This window comes from Sinohyriopsis cumingii, chromosome 1 (assembly GCF_028554795.1).
Source record: "Sinohyriopsis cumingii isolate HCF-2022 chromosome 1, ASM2855479v2, whole genome shotgun sequence".
NCBI classification, from domain to species: Eukaryota; Metazoa; Mollusca; class Bivalvia; order Unionida; family Unionidae; genus Sinohyriopsis; species Sinohyriopsis cumingii.
Window position 1 is genome coordinate 43,222,870 of NC_142961.1, and position 16,661 is coordinate 43,239,530.

The following is a 16,661-nucleotide window of genomic DNA, read 5'->3' on the forward strand; positions in this document are numbered from 1 at the left end:
GACAGAGAACTCAGATCATCATTATTGTTTTACATTAGAGATAAAAGTCTGATTAATATGTAGCTATATTATTAATGTTGAATTTTATATGGGTCTGCGGTCCTTAGTACTAAAAACATTGTCATTGTCATAATATAACCAGACAAACAGACACACGAATACTGACAGACAAACGGATGGATGAATGACAGCATTTTGCGTTTGTGTGCGATATGCCAGCATTATATTTTCACTTCAATCAATTGTTCTTAATCCAGACATATATTCCAAGAAGTAAATATGCCACAAATTTTACTTATATATATATATATATATATATATATATATATATATATATATATATATATATATATATATATATATATATATATATATTTCTGTTTTCAGGGTATGTTTATTGTGAGTTTCCCATTCGCCGTGCTTCAAGGTGGCTACTGGGCGGTCTTAGCCATGGTTCTGGTGGCATACATTTGCTGTCATACAGGCAAAATTCTTGTTGAATGTTTATACGAAAATGACGAGAACGGGTCTAAAGTACGTGTTAGAGATAGCTATGTAGACATCGCTGAACACGTGTGGGGTAAGAGATTTGGCGGGAAAATCGTGAACTGCGCGCAGATTATTGAGCTGCTGATGACGTGTATCCTGTACGTGCTGCTCTGTGGTGATCTAATGTCTGGGAGCTTTCCTTATGGGCCAATCGACCTTTCCTCCTGGATCATGATAATGACGACCTTTCTTTTGCCATGCGCCTTCCTGCAGTCTCTGAGCAGCGTGTCTTGGCTGAGTTTCTGGTGCACAGTTGCCCACATGGCAATCAACGCCATCATCATTATTTACTGTTTCACGAAGGCCGCAGAATGGAAGTGGAATGCCGTCCAGGTCAAAATTGACATATGGACCTTTCCAATATCCCTTGGTATTGTCGTTTTCAGTTACACATCTCAGATTTTTTTGCCTACACTGGAGGGAAACCTGACTGAAAGAGGGAAATTCAACTGTATGATGAACTGGACACATATAGCGGCGGCTGTTTTTAAGGCTCTTTTTTCTTATATCGGATTTCTAACATGGGGTGAAGACACCCAAGAAGTAATAACAAACAACCTGCCGACGGAGTCTTTTAAGATTGTGGTTAACTTGATACTGGTTATAAAAGCTCTTTTCTCTTACCCACTCCCTTACTTTGCAGTCGTTGAATTGATAGAGACAACACTTTTTCAAGGCTCCAGTAAAACACTTTTTCCTTCGTGTTCAGATGACAACCTTAGCTTAAAGGTTTGGGCGTTAGCTTTACGAATAGGCCTCGTCTTACTAACGACGCTTTTGGCAATCTTTATACCTCATTTTGCTATTCTGATGGGTCTGATTGGGTCTTTCACTGGCACTATGCTTTCCTTCGTATGGCCTTGCTGCTTTCACCTAAAGATTAAATGGTCAAAACTGAAATGGTATCAAAAGGGTCTAGACATTGGTATCATACTTTTAGGAGTTGTATTTGGGTCTATAGGGATCTACTATTCTGTACACGCGCTATCAAGGGCTTTTCGCGGTCTGCCTACTAATCCGGAGAAATCTCCTATACCAATCGTCCCTAAAATAAACAGTGGCAATAATTAAGTGACATCCTCGTTTAAGTTAAATTGAGATATTTTATATGCTCTCTCCCCCTCTCTCTCTCTCCCTCTCTCTGACATTAGTATTATAAAAAATCGTATATGCCTAGATCTACGACTTTCAGCAAGGGGGGTGGGGTGAGATATCTCTTTAATTCAACATTTATCGGTAATGTTATCTTCAAAATACCTTTCCTAAACTAATAAGCAACGGTAGAAAAATTTTAAATTGCTAATTTACAAGAGTTTGTATAATATGTCGCGTATTCATCATGCGCTACATTAGCTATCTATACAAAATTATAAAAGGTTAGGGTCCTCCAAGGTTTACTATGGGATTATAAATAAAGTCATGCAAATATAATTTCAAAAGTGGAGTCATCTTTTTATTTCTTCTATATTCCTCCGTAATCACGAATCATCGTAGCTGTGTGTGTGTGTGTGTGTGTGTGTGTGTGTGTAATTGCAGCAAAATTGTTGGTAGTCCAGGTAAAACAAGAGTCTTCCGCAAATACAAATAAGTTATTGTTTGTGTGTCTGGTTGATGTTTAAGGGCATATTACTAGTTATATAATGCCGAGGCAGTTCGAGGAAATTGTCCTGAGCAGAAAGCTCCACGACAGCCAAACATGCCATCTTGTTAAAATTCACCCTTCTGCTGAGCTGCCATGCCTTGTAATACAATTAAGAAACTAGAGTGCCCGTAAAACATATCCTGCTCTCCACCTGGCTTTGTTCCAAAACGCATAAACCACTCCACCCCTAAATATGGATGGTAAAGTTAAATGCAGGGGACAATTTTACATGCATATCTGTAATACGCTCTTCATACTCAGTAATTGCGAATTTGTTTTTCGGGTGAGGATCTCTTCAGTTTCCATGTTATGGTCCAGGGTCTAAGTCCCTGTCGGTTAGGGATGAAATCCAGGTTCCATTACATGTAAATATTTTTTTCATACCCAGGAAGTGTCTATAGAGTTATAGAGTGGCAATTTCGATAGTGTATATGCTATGATAAGTCTCCTATGGTAAGAATAGATTCTGGGGCCAAAGTCACCTGCATATCTCAATTTGTATTTCATCTATCAATAAGTATATATATGGTTCTAGCATCGGGATCTCAGTGGTTTCTAAACTGTAACCATCAGTAAAATCTATGCCTCAAGGCATGATCCAGGGGTTCCACTACAACTCCATCTTAATGTGTTGACAGCTGAGTCTCTAATCACGTACATGAATTCTTAGACATGTTATTTTTATAATTTGGGAGTTATTCTAAATTTATTAAAAGCAACGCTCTTCCGTCTACCCGTACCCGCAAGAACTGTTTCAACATGTTAAACTGTTTTAGACATCTACAGGCCATCCTGAATCATCTTCCATTGTCTTGAAGTCTATAACTTCAACAGTGAAGTGTGCGCTGCACAAATTTTCTTACCCAAGCATCCACGCCACTTACGCACGTTCATGTAAGCATGATCACATATTTCCCTCCTTTATTTGAAAAGTCCCTGCATAATAGGTTCGCTTTTATATACAACTGTACACGATTTACTTTCGACTTGTTAATAAGTAGTGTATTGACAAGATTAAGTAAACTCGTTAGTGTTACTTTGACCTGGACACGGCTATGCATACTTTCAATAAGCTAATAAAAAATTAATGAATACATAAATAAAAATACAAACTTGCTTGTAGTCAAAGCAAACATCACCGGTTGCTTGGATGGACGAATATATAGATCTACGCACAATCACGGTCTCTATGCATATATTTAAAAAGAGAATAAGCACTGATTGTGGAAAACATGGATCTAGATGGCAGTAATAGACTTGGAAAGATGAAATGAATTTGAAAGGAAGTAAGCAATATTAAAGTCACTGTCCTGCTAATCCGTACACAACGAATGAAAGAAAACGTTAAGGAAGTTTTGAAAGATGAGACATTTTAAAATTAAAATAATTATTTGTGCATACATTACAAGAACAGCAAACAATATTGTAACATGAACGAAGGTATAAAAAGTATAAGATATATTGAAATGAACCTTAAAGATTTTTCAGAAATGAATTTTCCTTGTACGAGATATATAGTATAGTATAGTAAGACGAAAAAATACAATTCATGAGACATGTATCGGAAGTAGTTCTACAGGTAAAAAGGTTGGTACTGGTAGTGTTAAAAACAAAATTCTATTCAACATCCGATAGAATGACGCCACATCGATATCAAAAGAAGAAAACAACGGGTGTCGTTTACGGACTAACAAATTAATGTTGGATTTTCTTGTCAAGCAAGATCTATTATGTTTCTATTATCTCAAGACAATTTTTTCTCAACCAATATGATGAACAAAATAACTTTTTTTGTACAAAAATCAGAGGAAGAATATATTCTTTCAGGCTCTTTGGAAGTGGGCAATGCAGTTTTTTCAAACACAAATATCTCTCCCCCGATTAACTAAATGGTTGGTCCGTAAGTTGATGAAATGTATTAAGTAGCCAGCATTAAAAAATATTCACAAGAAAGAGGAGATGCTATACAATGTTACAGACAGTAAATTCCTCCAAGTTGTGATGTTTTTCCCGAAGGTCCTGACATCCCCACCCACTGCGTCTTTGAAATTCAAATTGTGGTGGAACCACGACAATGATGGCAGGGATGGAGGCGGAGGTCACAGCGCGTTGCACCCACCCCATTGCACCTAGTGGTGACAGCAGGGTTGCTTCGGGAACGAACACTGGAAACGAAAATCACGGGTTCTCAAAATACGAACATCCCGAGAGGCTGCGAAGCAAGCAACTTTGTTCTGTGATGGAACTTTTATTTTTGACAAATTCTGCTTCCAGTCCGTAACGTTCACACGTGGAACCATCAGCGGATAGGCTGTGATGTTATCAGCCTGTACTGTTCCGAAGTGCAAACCTAACGACTGAGGTTTATATACATGTGAGAGACGCATTAGTGTGCTATCATAGGCGATTTATTAAACGCTGTGGCTATACACTGTAGCACCAGGGTTGTTTTGCTACGGGTGCTGTTGTTGTTGTAGGGTTTAATGCCATTTTTCAGCATAAGATAGGCTATACCTGGCGGCCAGTATTAATGGTGGAGGAAGAACCCGGGAAATCCCCGGAAAGAACCACTGACCCACGAGAAGCTACCGGCAAGCTTTCTCACTGCTACGGGTGCAGATATCTTAATCAGCTGTAACAACCGTAGTTGTCCGAGGAATCGCAACAGCAATGGTAGAAGTAGTAGAGTGGTGTACTGTAGTAGTAGTAGTAGTAGTAGTAGTAGATTTTTCTACAAATAGATGTTGTGTCATAATATCAAATCCTTACGTTGTAGTTGGATACGAAATACACAGGTTTCGCATGATTTCGCTATCTTTATAATCATTCGCAAGTAGATGGCTTGTTTGGTCCGGTTTGGTATTGTGTTTTACGGCAGAGTAGTGGCCCCTGGTTGTCGACAGGCCTAAGGTGCTCGTCGTTACAGATTGTTGACATCTCACCTCTGTCATAGTGGGTTCGAGTCTCGTCTCGTCCAACATATGTACTTAAGAAATCTTGCCAGTAGCTTGCTGTGGTTTGGTAGTTTCTCCCGGGGTTTTCCGGGGGCCGCCATATATATTTCATCTACTGAAAAATAGCGTTAAAACCACAAACTTTACGACACAGCAGTACGAATAGTTTATGGAATTCCAAATCAATTGGAGTAAAATGCCTTGTTCAGGGACACACCACGGTAATCAACCTGAGCTTATCCTATGGTAGGGATTCGAAACTGCACCACTTTGGTCGCAACTTTTGTTGTTGTTGTTGTTGTTGGGCTTAACGCCATTTTTCAGCACGCGATTGGCTATACATGGCGGCCAGTATTAATGGTGGAGGAAGAACCCGGGAAAACCCGGGAAAGAACCACCGACCCACGAGAAGCTACTGGCAAGCTTTCTCACATACCCACATTAGCCGAATCCGAGACTCGAACCCACGCAGACATCGGTGAGATGGCAGTGATCCGTAACGAAGAACGCTTTAGACCACTCGGCCACTCGGGGCCCCCGCAACTTTTGTGTTTTAACCACTGCATCACCGAAGCTCATGTCTCTATTAGCCGCCTCTTACAAAATACCAGAGGGCGGATCAGGCTAATTCCATGTCCCCAAGCCCGAAGGTGGAACAACTTTAGATGAGGCTCTTCCTGAATTCACATTACAGAACTATTGAAAAGCATGGCCTCTAAAGCTTGCATTTATTTGCTTACTTTGTTCCACCAAAAGTGATTGAAATTCCCAATTTCATTTTGGGAAGAAAGACTACTTTAATTGCTTTGTCAATTTTAGATTGTTGTTGTTGTTGTGGGGTTCAACGCCATTGTTCAGCACACGATAGGCTATGCATGGCGGCCAGTATTAATGGTGGAGGAAGAACCAGGGAAAAACCCCGGGAAGAACCACCGACCCACGAGAAGCTACTGGCAAGCTTTTTTACATACCCACATTGGTCGAATCCTAGGCTCGAACCCAAGCAGACAGAGGTGAGATGGCAGTGATCCGTAACGGAGAGCGCTTTAGACCACTCGGCCACTCCGGGCCCCTAGATTTTCGTCAGTATTTAATCAATATTTTATGATCGTGTTATAGCTTCGTATTATTACATTATCACTAAACAAAAGACTTGGTTTATAAAAATAAATTAATGTCACGAAATACAGATGAACCAGCTTTCCATTTTTGCAAGACTGACATGGCTCGTTGCCAAACACTGACACATTTTAATTTTTATTCAATTACAAAAAAATGACATATTCTAATAGGAATGGTATTGATATCGTATTTTGAAAAATAATTCTTCCACCTAATTGCTAATTAATTAGTCTGTCGAATGATGCACCCGTAGTTCAGGGTCAAAACTGTTAGCCTGAAATCATTAATAGAAAGAACAGTGTGGACACCGATCTGCCGATGCTTCAATCTTTAATCCAAAATGTTACCAAACTATCTTATAAGCTTCATAAAGAAAAGGAGCTCGGTGAATGCGATTTGTACTCTGTATCGGCCATAATGGATCATTTTTGACCTCTGGATTCTTCAAGCGGCCATGTGGATAATGACGTTGGACTGTCATACAAAGAAATGCGATTTGAATCGCGTTGTCTCCATTGTGTTTTTTTTTGTGCGGGGGACGCTATTATTTCCTGATCATTATCTCGTCACTGACCGCAGTATACGGGTTACTCGACCACACAAAGTTCGACGACTCCCCCATAACAGCTGAAAATAAATAATTGAGTCGTGTTTTACATGAAACAAGTTATTGTGATATACAATACGCATGCGTGCACACGAACTGACTTCGTCGCTTATTAAATCCTTATTTAACAACGACTGTACATGATTAATTTTTTTATAATAACCACATTCATGCATGAATCTGCATCCGACAAGAGCAAATGCACTGGATTATAAAAACATCGAATGTTTCTCATCGTTTAACACATACAACACATGATTGAATTCAGCATGAACGATAAGGTATGAAATATCGCAGCTGGAACAGATTATATTCTATCTAATAGCATGGCGTTATATGACATACGTCTGACGTAGTAGACATGTACAACAAAGTCTGAAAGATTCAATATGCGCAACAACACTATCATATAGAATCGATTGCAAGAAAGTATAGTTTTACATTTTCACATACCTCTACAGCAGAAGATTGTTTCCGTGAAGTCGACAGCATGGGCGCCCGCGGCATAGGTCAAGGGTTCAAGGGTATGCGTGTGTCTCATGACCCCCCTTGAAATCATACTGTATATATATATATATATATATATAAATATATATATATATATATATATATATATATATATATATATATATATATATCTGTCTGTGTGTGTGTGTGTCTCTCTCTCTCTCTCTCTCTCTCTGTGTGTGCAATAAACTGACAACGAACAGTGCGAAACTAGTATCTATCTAACCTGAGTGCTTTCGACTCTTTTCAAAGCAAATACAAAACATAGACAAGACAAGCAAATAAAACAAAAAACGGTTATGTTTGCGAAACTTTACATGACTGTTTCTACAGGAATTCAACCTTTTAACTCTATTATGTGTTAACTAGTTTATTTCAGCTTATTGATGATACTGGAAAATATTGTTTAGACTTAGAAATTGATGAGCCATAACGACATCTATTATTTGATGTAAATTTATATAAGCGCAGATTATATCCCGGATATTTCATTGTTATAGTAGTTATAGGCTATTAGGAAATTTAGAGAATTATTTAAAAGAAAATGTGTCGGCTGCAAAAGATAATTTTATTTGTGCACGGTTGTCTTTTCCTAGACTTCTTGGTTTACACCACTTGGTTTTAATGTTCTAAGGTGGCGTACCCAGTGAGATTCCTTTTCTTTCCTGATTTGGGGTCTCCAGTTGGGGTTGTGAGCAGTGGCCAGGAGAGGAGAAGTGTTCTGCGACCGGGCTTCTGTACAGCTTCTTTGTCATCCAACCAGATCTATGAAGGTTGATCCTTTTGTCCAGTTTTTCAGTTTCTCCGACATACTGAAAGGTACAGATCTTACATGTGATGAGATAAATGACATTCTCTGTTTTTCACGTTTTGTTTGGACCATGTATGTTTAATTTTTCTCTAGTCACTGTGCTAGAAAAAGTCATGGTCTCTATTATATGTTGACAGGTTTTGTACCTTTTATCGCCAAAGAGGGCAGATTAACTAGGGTGGTCTTGATTAGTGATTGGCATTAGCTTCGCCCTGACTAGGACGTCTTTGAGGTTTCTTGGTCTCCGGTAGGCGGCTATTGGTTTGTTAGGGAGGATTAACTTTAGTGCGTACGACAAAGACCTGCTTACGGAGGCAACGTATATATATATATATATATATATATATATATATATATATATATATATATATATATATATATATATATATATATTGTGTGTGTGTGTGTGTGCTTACCGTTTGTATATTGTATATATTTTTGTATCTTTTACTTTCAGATAGTAGTCATTTTGTAACAACATGTTTACATTTAAATTTTTTTAACATGGTTGTAGGCTATAAGTAGATTGTTTTTGAGCTTAGAATAATTTATGAACAGACTTATTTACATTTTGATAGGAATTTTCCATTAGAACATCCCACATCTAGGTCAAGTGAAAATGTGTATAAATAAGGACTTGATAAGCAGATAATTCATTCTCGTTTAATGACTAGTCTGTTGGAATCGTTTGTGGTTGTGTTCAGATAGAATCCGAGCGGAATTATTTATATACATTTTTCATTGGAGTTACTGAGTGCTCGTTTCCTTTGATTAACACATTATGTTGCAATTATTGGGAATTCATTCAACATCATTTTGAATTTCGTCATTGTGGTACAGCATGAAATTAAAGACTAATTTAGTTCATTTGGGGATCATATATTTTGGGGCTTTTGATAGGACATTTAGGATTATTTGCAAACGTTTCTTAGATTTTCACTTTTTAACTTAGAGAAATAAAATGTTTCTTGGATTTAATGAAATTTTTTCTCTAACTTCTTTCTGTTACATAATGTGAGACCTAGAGTAGTAACCTGGCAGGATCTAACAAGCGACGTTTAGTATTTTGCATTAGACAAAGTCTCAAAAGGAGAAATAGAGAAATAAGCAGTTTTACCTGCTAATTACGTCACGCTTTAAATTAGACACCTGCCAGATACATTGGGGGTATTTTGAATATGTCTGATTGAAGTATATTTAACCTGAATTGCTTTGAATTTTGCTTTTGTTGAACAACTATAAGGTTTGTTGGTAATGTGAATAGTCATTATTCTTCTAGCCAACCCACTCCCATGACAGACGGTCATATTACACAAATACCTGTAATGGTGGTTGAGTGCAGAATAGCCAAACATCACTTACAGTACGTAAAAAGTGAAAAGATAAAAACTTTTTAAAAAGCTCATTTAAATGTACAGGTCTAAACTTTTTAGAGGCAAGGGTAGTAATAGAGGCTAACATAGGCAATTTGATATTGCATTTACGCACAATAGATCACGGCTTTGAGGTAGTGTCGATCTTTTGCATTGTAATTATCGTGTTGCATGACGACGAATAAAGATGCAAGGAGCGTTACATTTTATATATACACTGGGCCTTGCGTATAATGCACGTGGCAAACACCACGATGCCATGTAATGGGGGCTGCCATATTGTCTTCGAGCGAACCCGCTCCCATGACAGACGGCCATATTATATCAAAATACCTCTAACCCGATCGCCATTGAACTTTCCTTATGGAAAGTATGTTTGTGGTGGATACTGTTAATGGTGAATAAAATTCCTAAATATTCCTGAAATACCATCATGAAATTAATTATTTGCTTGTTTACATTACAAGGATACCAAGAAAATGCTTAGAAGTATAAACTCAAGACACGTTGATTAAATAAAGTATAGAAATCTAAGCTATCAGTTGTAGTATTACAATGAGGTGTGTGTGTGTGTGTGTGTGTGTTTTGGATTTTTAACGTAGCTTTAGAACAATTTAAGTCATATTGCTACGATGTCTGCAGTATATCAGTTTATAGTGATGTCTAGTACTGGGGCATCATGCCGCAGACATGTAGCATTATGTCCCACCCAGTCACATTATCCCGACACCCGGCCGACCAGTCCTAATACTAACCTCATTTATGCTGAGCCCCATGCAACGTAGCTGTTTGTACCATTTCTATCAGTCTTTGGTATAACTCGTCCGGGATATATATATATATATATATATATATATATATATATATATATATAGAGAGAGAGAGAGAGAGAGAGAGAGAGAGAGAGAGAGAGAGAGAGAGAGATACATCATGAACAGAAAGACACGTACACAAAGAATATGAAAATATTAAACATTGTTCATTTTGGGGATCATTATAACGTTTGTGACTGAAATTTATATAATTATTATTATCAAAATACATGTTTCATCATCTTCTTCATAAAATGCTGGTTATGGCCAGTACAGGTCTCCCTACCTTATTTGAGGAACTACTGTCAAGGTTGTTTAAGACTGAAAAAAAATCAATTTGTTTCCAACCAGTAGGTGTACAAAAATAACTCATATTCAATTTCTCCAAGTTTTATGCAAAATCCCCTTCTCCTTGCCACTATATTGATTATTCATAAGTGTTAGTGACACCTATTTTTCACTACGTGCATACTCCATTTTTCTGTACACTGCATCAGATTAAAGCTTATTTTTTTCGAACATTGCTAAATATTGCAGGATACTTAATTAAAAAAAGTGGGACCTCGCTATTACCATAAATTTTAGCCATTTCGTCCCACTCGCAGTACCGTTCCCAACCTGCCTATACTGAATGTGCATTACCAATAGCCTTTAGAATCTCTCTCTCTTTAGTCAACTCCTGAGTGACTAGTAGTTATTACAATGAGTGAGTGTTATATCCAGATACATTACCACCTCAACATCTTCATTCATAACATTTACGGAATTCGTAACGTGATAAAGCCTGTACGCTGATAACGATAACATTTGTGCTGTTGTAATACTTAGTTCCAAAGTAATTAATCTTATGGATTCAAGATTTACTTCCAAAGAAAGAAAAAAACATTGGCATTGTAGGTTAGTGAAATAGTCTGCATTTTAAAACGTACCATACGTGTAATATGTTCAGTGTAAATATATCATATTATGTTAACATTGAAAGGTTTATAAAGGAATATACACCTGTTTAAATAGGAGTTAAAACTTAATGGAACAAAATTGGACAATATTCGCCACAAGCTGCTTGAACGTTCTTTGAATGTACTATTCTTGAAAAAATGGCATCAACTGCATTTTACTGCCATAATATTTGTCCCATAATCCGATACATAACACATTGTTAACTTCAGTATTGTCCCATCATCAGATACATAACACATTGTTAAATTCAATATTGTCCCATCATCCGATACATAACACATTGTTAAATTCAGTATTGTCCCATCACCAGATACATAACACATTGTTAATTCAATATTGTCTAATCATCCGATACATAACACATTGTTAAATTCAGTATTCTCCCATCATCCGATACATAACACATTGTTAAATTCAGTATTGTCCCATCATCAGATACATAACACATTGTTAAATTCATTATTGTCCCATCATCAGATACATAACACATTGTTAAATTCAGTATTGTCCCATCACTAGATACATAACACATTGTTAAATTCAGTATTTACTGTACGACATTACTAGCTTTCATATGAAAGCTACATGTAATACAATAACCCTGCGAACCCATATGTGTTTTCCTTGAGCACTAAAATAAATTAAACAATTGTTTGAATGTTGTCCTTGGATGCTTGATATGGGAGAATTCTGCATGCATGTATGTACGTACGTACGTACGCATGCATGCATGCATGCATGCATGCATGTATGTATGTATGTATGTATGTATGTATGTATGTTGGCATGTTTATGCATGTTTGTGAGTACATAGGCGGATAGACAGGTTTGTAGTAAGTAGGTAAAACTTTAGCTACATAGCAAGGTAGGTGTATACTTTGGGATGTATGTAAGTTCGAAGATAGTTTTATACAGTTAGACCGGCATACGCATAGTCCCTACCTATTTTTCTGCGGTATGCAAGTACATAAGAGCTTGGCGAGGAATGCCAATAATCGTGACATGGGTTAAAATCCTGCCTGGAACGAATTATAACTATCTAGCTTGTTCGACTATATTAGTGTTTGTGTTTGTGTGTACGTGTGTGTGTATGTGATTTTAGATTTTTACTTAACAATTACTCAATCATATCGCTAAAATGTCTGCAGTGTGGCAGTTATAGTGATGTCTAGCACTGGGGCATCATGCAGCAGACACGTAGCATCATGTCCCAACCAGTCACATTATCCATACACCAGGGCGAAAAGTCCTTATGCTAACCTCTTAATGCCGAGCTTGACTCGCCCTGGGTTGCAACCCGCGACCTCCCTCTTCAGAGGAGAACAGTATAACCACTAGGTCACCGGAGCGGTCGACTATATGTATGTATGTATGTATGTATGTATGTATGTATGTATGTATGTATGTATGTAGAATGGTAGTTGTTTTTTTATTCCGATTTTAAAAGCTGTTGTCTGTATGATGATTGCAGGTTAATATATATATATATATATATATATATATATATATACACACATGTACATACATTTACATACTTGTAAAACATGTTGGCGGGTAGCTTAAAAGTAAATAAAAATTTGATGATAGGATAGATAGATGGTTAAACTGATTAGTGCTAATGATCTTCAAAAAAATGAGTAAAACTATTGACTTTCATCGCATTTTGTTTCTTTTATTTACCGTGATCACATTAGTTTATCATTGCCTGTCCGCTGCAGTTCATATTTCTGGTCACATGACAATGAAAGGATTTTTCCAAAGCGAATAATTTCGTCACTGAACAATTGTTGCTCACGTCGCAGTCCCTGTTGTCAACGTGTGTTCTGTATATTACCATTATTCGTACAGCACGACGCCAAATCTCCCGTTTCACTCCATGATTCGTACAGTACGACATCGAATCTCCACTTCCATGCCATTTAATTGTTGTTCTTGCAATTAGTACGCTGCATGATGTTCCCATCGATACCAAACTATTATAAGCAGCTATCCAGGATAAGATAACTTTGCAGAAGGAGGAGTTATAAGGCGAAAGCTCGAAAATGAAGGATGGTGGATGCCTTCAGTTGTACATGGAACATGAAGGAATGACACAAATAGAAGAATAAATGAGGAAACGTACATGGACCGAGAAAATCTTTACTGTAAAATGTATGACCAGAATAGACCAAAGCAGGTCAATACGTGTTTAGGGCTTCGTGAGAGGAAGCTAAATTTTGCAAAAAAAAGGACACCGATTCAATTTAGAGGTCAAAAAATTAAGTTTAAAAGAAGCCAAGAAGAGACAATCGTTGGGCAGTCTGGCACATAGAATCAGATATAGTAGTTCTTAAAAATATATTTGAATAAAAATAATAAAATTAAAGGAGAAAAATATTTGAACAGACTGAACTCTCAACATAATTTATTTGCTGCTAAAGGTTTCATTTAGAAATTTGCAACCACAACGAAGAATATTGCTTAAAAAGTAAAATGTTCCAGGTAGAAATACCCTGTACATTTTCCAGTTTCTTTTTTTTTTAAACCCAACAAAAACTAACAAAACAAACATTATGAATACATGTATACTCGTGGCTAATTGAGGAGTCTAAAATATACTAAAGATGGTTGAATACTCTTATTATTCCCATTACAGTTTTATTCTTGTTGTAGCTGAAATAAAGTTGTCATGCGGATTGTTACAGCTTTCAGTAATGGAGTCGTCTACTTTCGTTATGTATTTACGTCATCAAGTGATTAAACTGCTACTGTTCTCACTATCGATTCATTTATAAATTTTTCACTATTGTCACATAAATGAACAATTTTCACCAGGACATTAAATGATATAATATATTTTAAGTCATCAAACCACGATATAAGATTCGCATAACATTTAGCGGCAAGTATTTGTACTCGTCACTAGTTGGTCTAATCTGGTGCACGAGACAAATCAATACAAGCAAAGAAATTCACTAAAATTATAATGAAGATATTTTTGTCTGGTCACAGGGTTCGCTTTTCTACACGACCGTAAACGATTTACCTTCGTTTTGTTAATCAGAAGTGTATTTACAAGCAAAGGTTAGTGTTGTTTTGACCTAGACAAGATCATACATGATTGAAATAAGCTAATATGTGATTAACGAATGCATTGATCCAAATGCAAACATGCTTGTAGTCAAAGCAAACACTGGTCGCTTCGATTGACAATTAGATCTACAAATTAAACACTGTCTCTATGCATGTTTAAGCGGAGAATAAGTATTAATTGTGGAAAATATGGACGGTACTGTAGAAGTGACAGAATTTAAATCGTAAAATAAATTTTAAAGGGAGGTAGTAATATAAAAGTCACAGTCCTCATAAAATGTAGACGCCGAAATTTTCCTTTAAAAGAAAGAAAAAAGTATCTTCAAAGAAGTAAGGGGCATTTACAAAAAAAACAAAAAAAAAAAAAACAAACAACAGCAAACAAACAAACAAACAAAAAACCAAACAAAAATATCAAACAAAAAACAAGTATTATTATCATTTCACACTTCTCGTTAACAGCAAATAATATTGTGACACGAACGTCAGGAGAAAAACATCTCAGACATATTGAAACGAATCGTAATGTGATAAGCGCCAATGAAGTTTAATTGTACGGGAATTGCTCCAGAGGATTAAATACAGTTCATCTCGCGAGACATGCAGATCGAATGTAATTATACAGCCGAAAAGTTGGTACTAGTAGTTCAAAACAGAAATCTATACAATACACAACAGAAACAGGCCCCCCCCCCCGAGATCAAAAGAAGTAAAGAATGTGTGTTATTTAGGGACCAACCATTTTGTTTCGGATAGTCTCTTCCAGCAAGATAGCTTTCTTTTATTTAATCTAAAGACAAAATCTTTTTTTAATAATGGATAGAATTATTCTTTCTTTCAACAAATCAGATCAAGAATATCCTTTTCCAAGCTATTTGGGAGCGGGTAATCCCCCCTTCACCGCCCCTCAACAAAATATCAGCTCCCTCCACTCCCCATAAACATTAATGGTTGGTCTGTAAGTAAGTTGATGAAATGTAAGAGACTCACTTGAATGACGTAAATTACTTACAGTAAATCTCTCCAAGTTGTGATGTTTTTCCCAGGGACCTGACATCCCCAGCCAATGCATCTTTGAGATTGAAGTAGTGGTGGAGCCACGACAAAGACAACAGCGGTGGAGACATAGGTCCCGGGGCGTCGCACCCACCCCTTCGCACCTAGCAGTGACTGCGGGGTTGCTTTGGGAACGAACCCTGGAACCGGGAATCAGGGGTTCTCAGAACACGAACATCCTGAGAGGCTGCGAAGTAAGCAACTTAGTTCCGTTAGGGAAATTTCATCTTTGACAAAATCCACTTCCAGTCCGTCATGTTTCCACGCCGAACCTTCAGCGGATAGGCTGAGCTGTTCCTAAGTACAGAGCTAATGACACAGCTTTATATATCCATGAGTGACGCATTAGTATGCCATCATAGCCTATTTATAAAATGCTGACAACAAGTTATTCTGACAAGACATGCGCTATGAGACTATATATATATATAATGACACGTGCACTAGGAAACTTTCTATTATTACATACACTAGTTTAAACTGCTTATCTGAATTAATTTAAAGGAGACTAGAAATCAAAATTTTTCTTTTACGTCTATCTAGACATTATCATGGAATAAAAGAGGCAATGAAACATTTTATCTTTTTATTCAATTAGAAAAGAATGACATATCCATCCAACGTATGTGTTATACTGAACAGTTTTTAGAAGTATAATTCACTAACCAAAAATGTTGACAACATCGACCCCGGTCTTCTGTCGATTAATACACTTGTAGTTCAGAGCTAACACCGTTGACCTGAGACCATTAATAGAAAGAACGGATCAGACATTGACGGACCACGATATAAGCCTAGTAGTAACTGAGTGCTTTACCAGAACCAAGTTAGTGTATTCTTTGCTTGACGGCACACGATAAGATTCACTCATTGACCAAACACAAACGAATCTTATCGGACGCTATTTTATTGTTACAGAACCTATTGACTGATGTCTTACTGAATAGTTTGTCCTCGGATTCAACAAACAGTACGTAAATGCGAATTTCAATGTAAAATTTTGAATTCTAAAGCATATATTTAAAATTTTGAATTCTAAAGCATAACTAGGTATTAGCATTGACAAATTTCAATTTCAATAAGGTACAGGCTCGCTCCGCCAGATAAGGAGTAAATAATCGATAATTATGTCTACTTACATTATATGATGCATTGTGTTTTAAACATGTAATGCTTGATATGATTATAGCTACAAG

The 16,661-nt window shown here is 36.9% G+C and overlaps 1 protein-coding gene and 1 long non-coding RNA gene across 6 annotated transcripts; one reads left to right on the forward strand and one right to left on the reverse strand.

Annotated features, from left to right (window-relative positions):
* The first annotated feature begins 390 nt into the window (after positions 1-390).
* LOC149806789 (vesicular inhibitory amino acid transporter-like) lies at positions 391-2,053 on the forward strand. Its single transcript, XM_089957690.1, has one exon. The coding sequence runs from the start codon at positions 391-393 to the stop codon at positions 1,618-1,620; it is 1,230 nt and encodes a 409-aa protein (XP_089813816.1). The 3' UTR covers positions 1,621-2,053.
* An 11-nt stretch (positions 2,054-2,064) lies between these two features.
* LOC149806790 (uncharacterized) lies at positions 2,065-15,742 on the reverse strand. Of its 5 annotated transcripts, XR_016421035.1 has the most exons (5): positions 15,422-15,742; positions 13,018-13,397; positions 8,025-8,193; positions 7,328-7,434; positions 2,065-6,894 (listed from the first exon to the last, which is right to left on the reverse strand). It is a non-coding gene; the product is annotated as an uncharacterized LOC149806790 (long non-coding RNA). The 5 variants fall into 5 exon arrangements; XR_016421034.1 differs by having other exon boundaries at positions 7,328-7,422; positions 13,018-15,742; XR_016421031.1 differs by having other exon boundaries at positions 13,018-15,742.
* Positions 15,743-16,661: the final 919 nt, after the last annotated feature.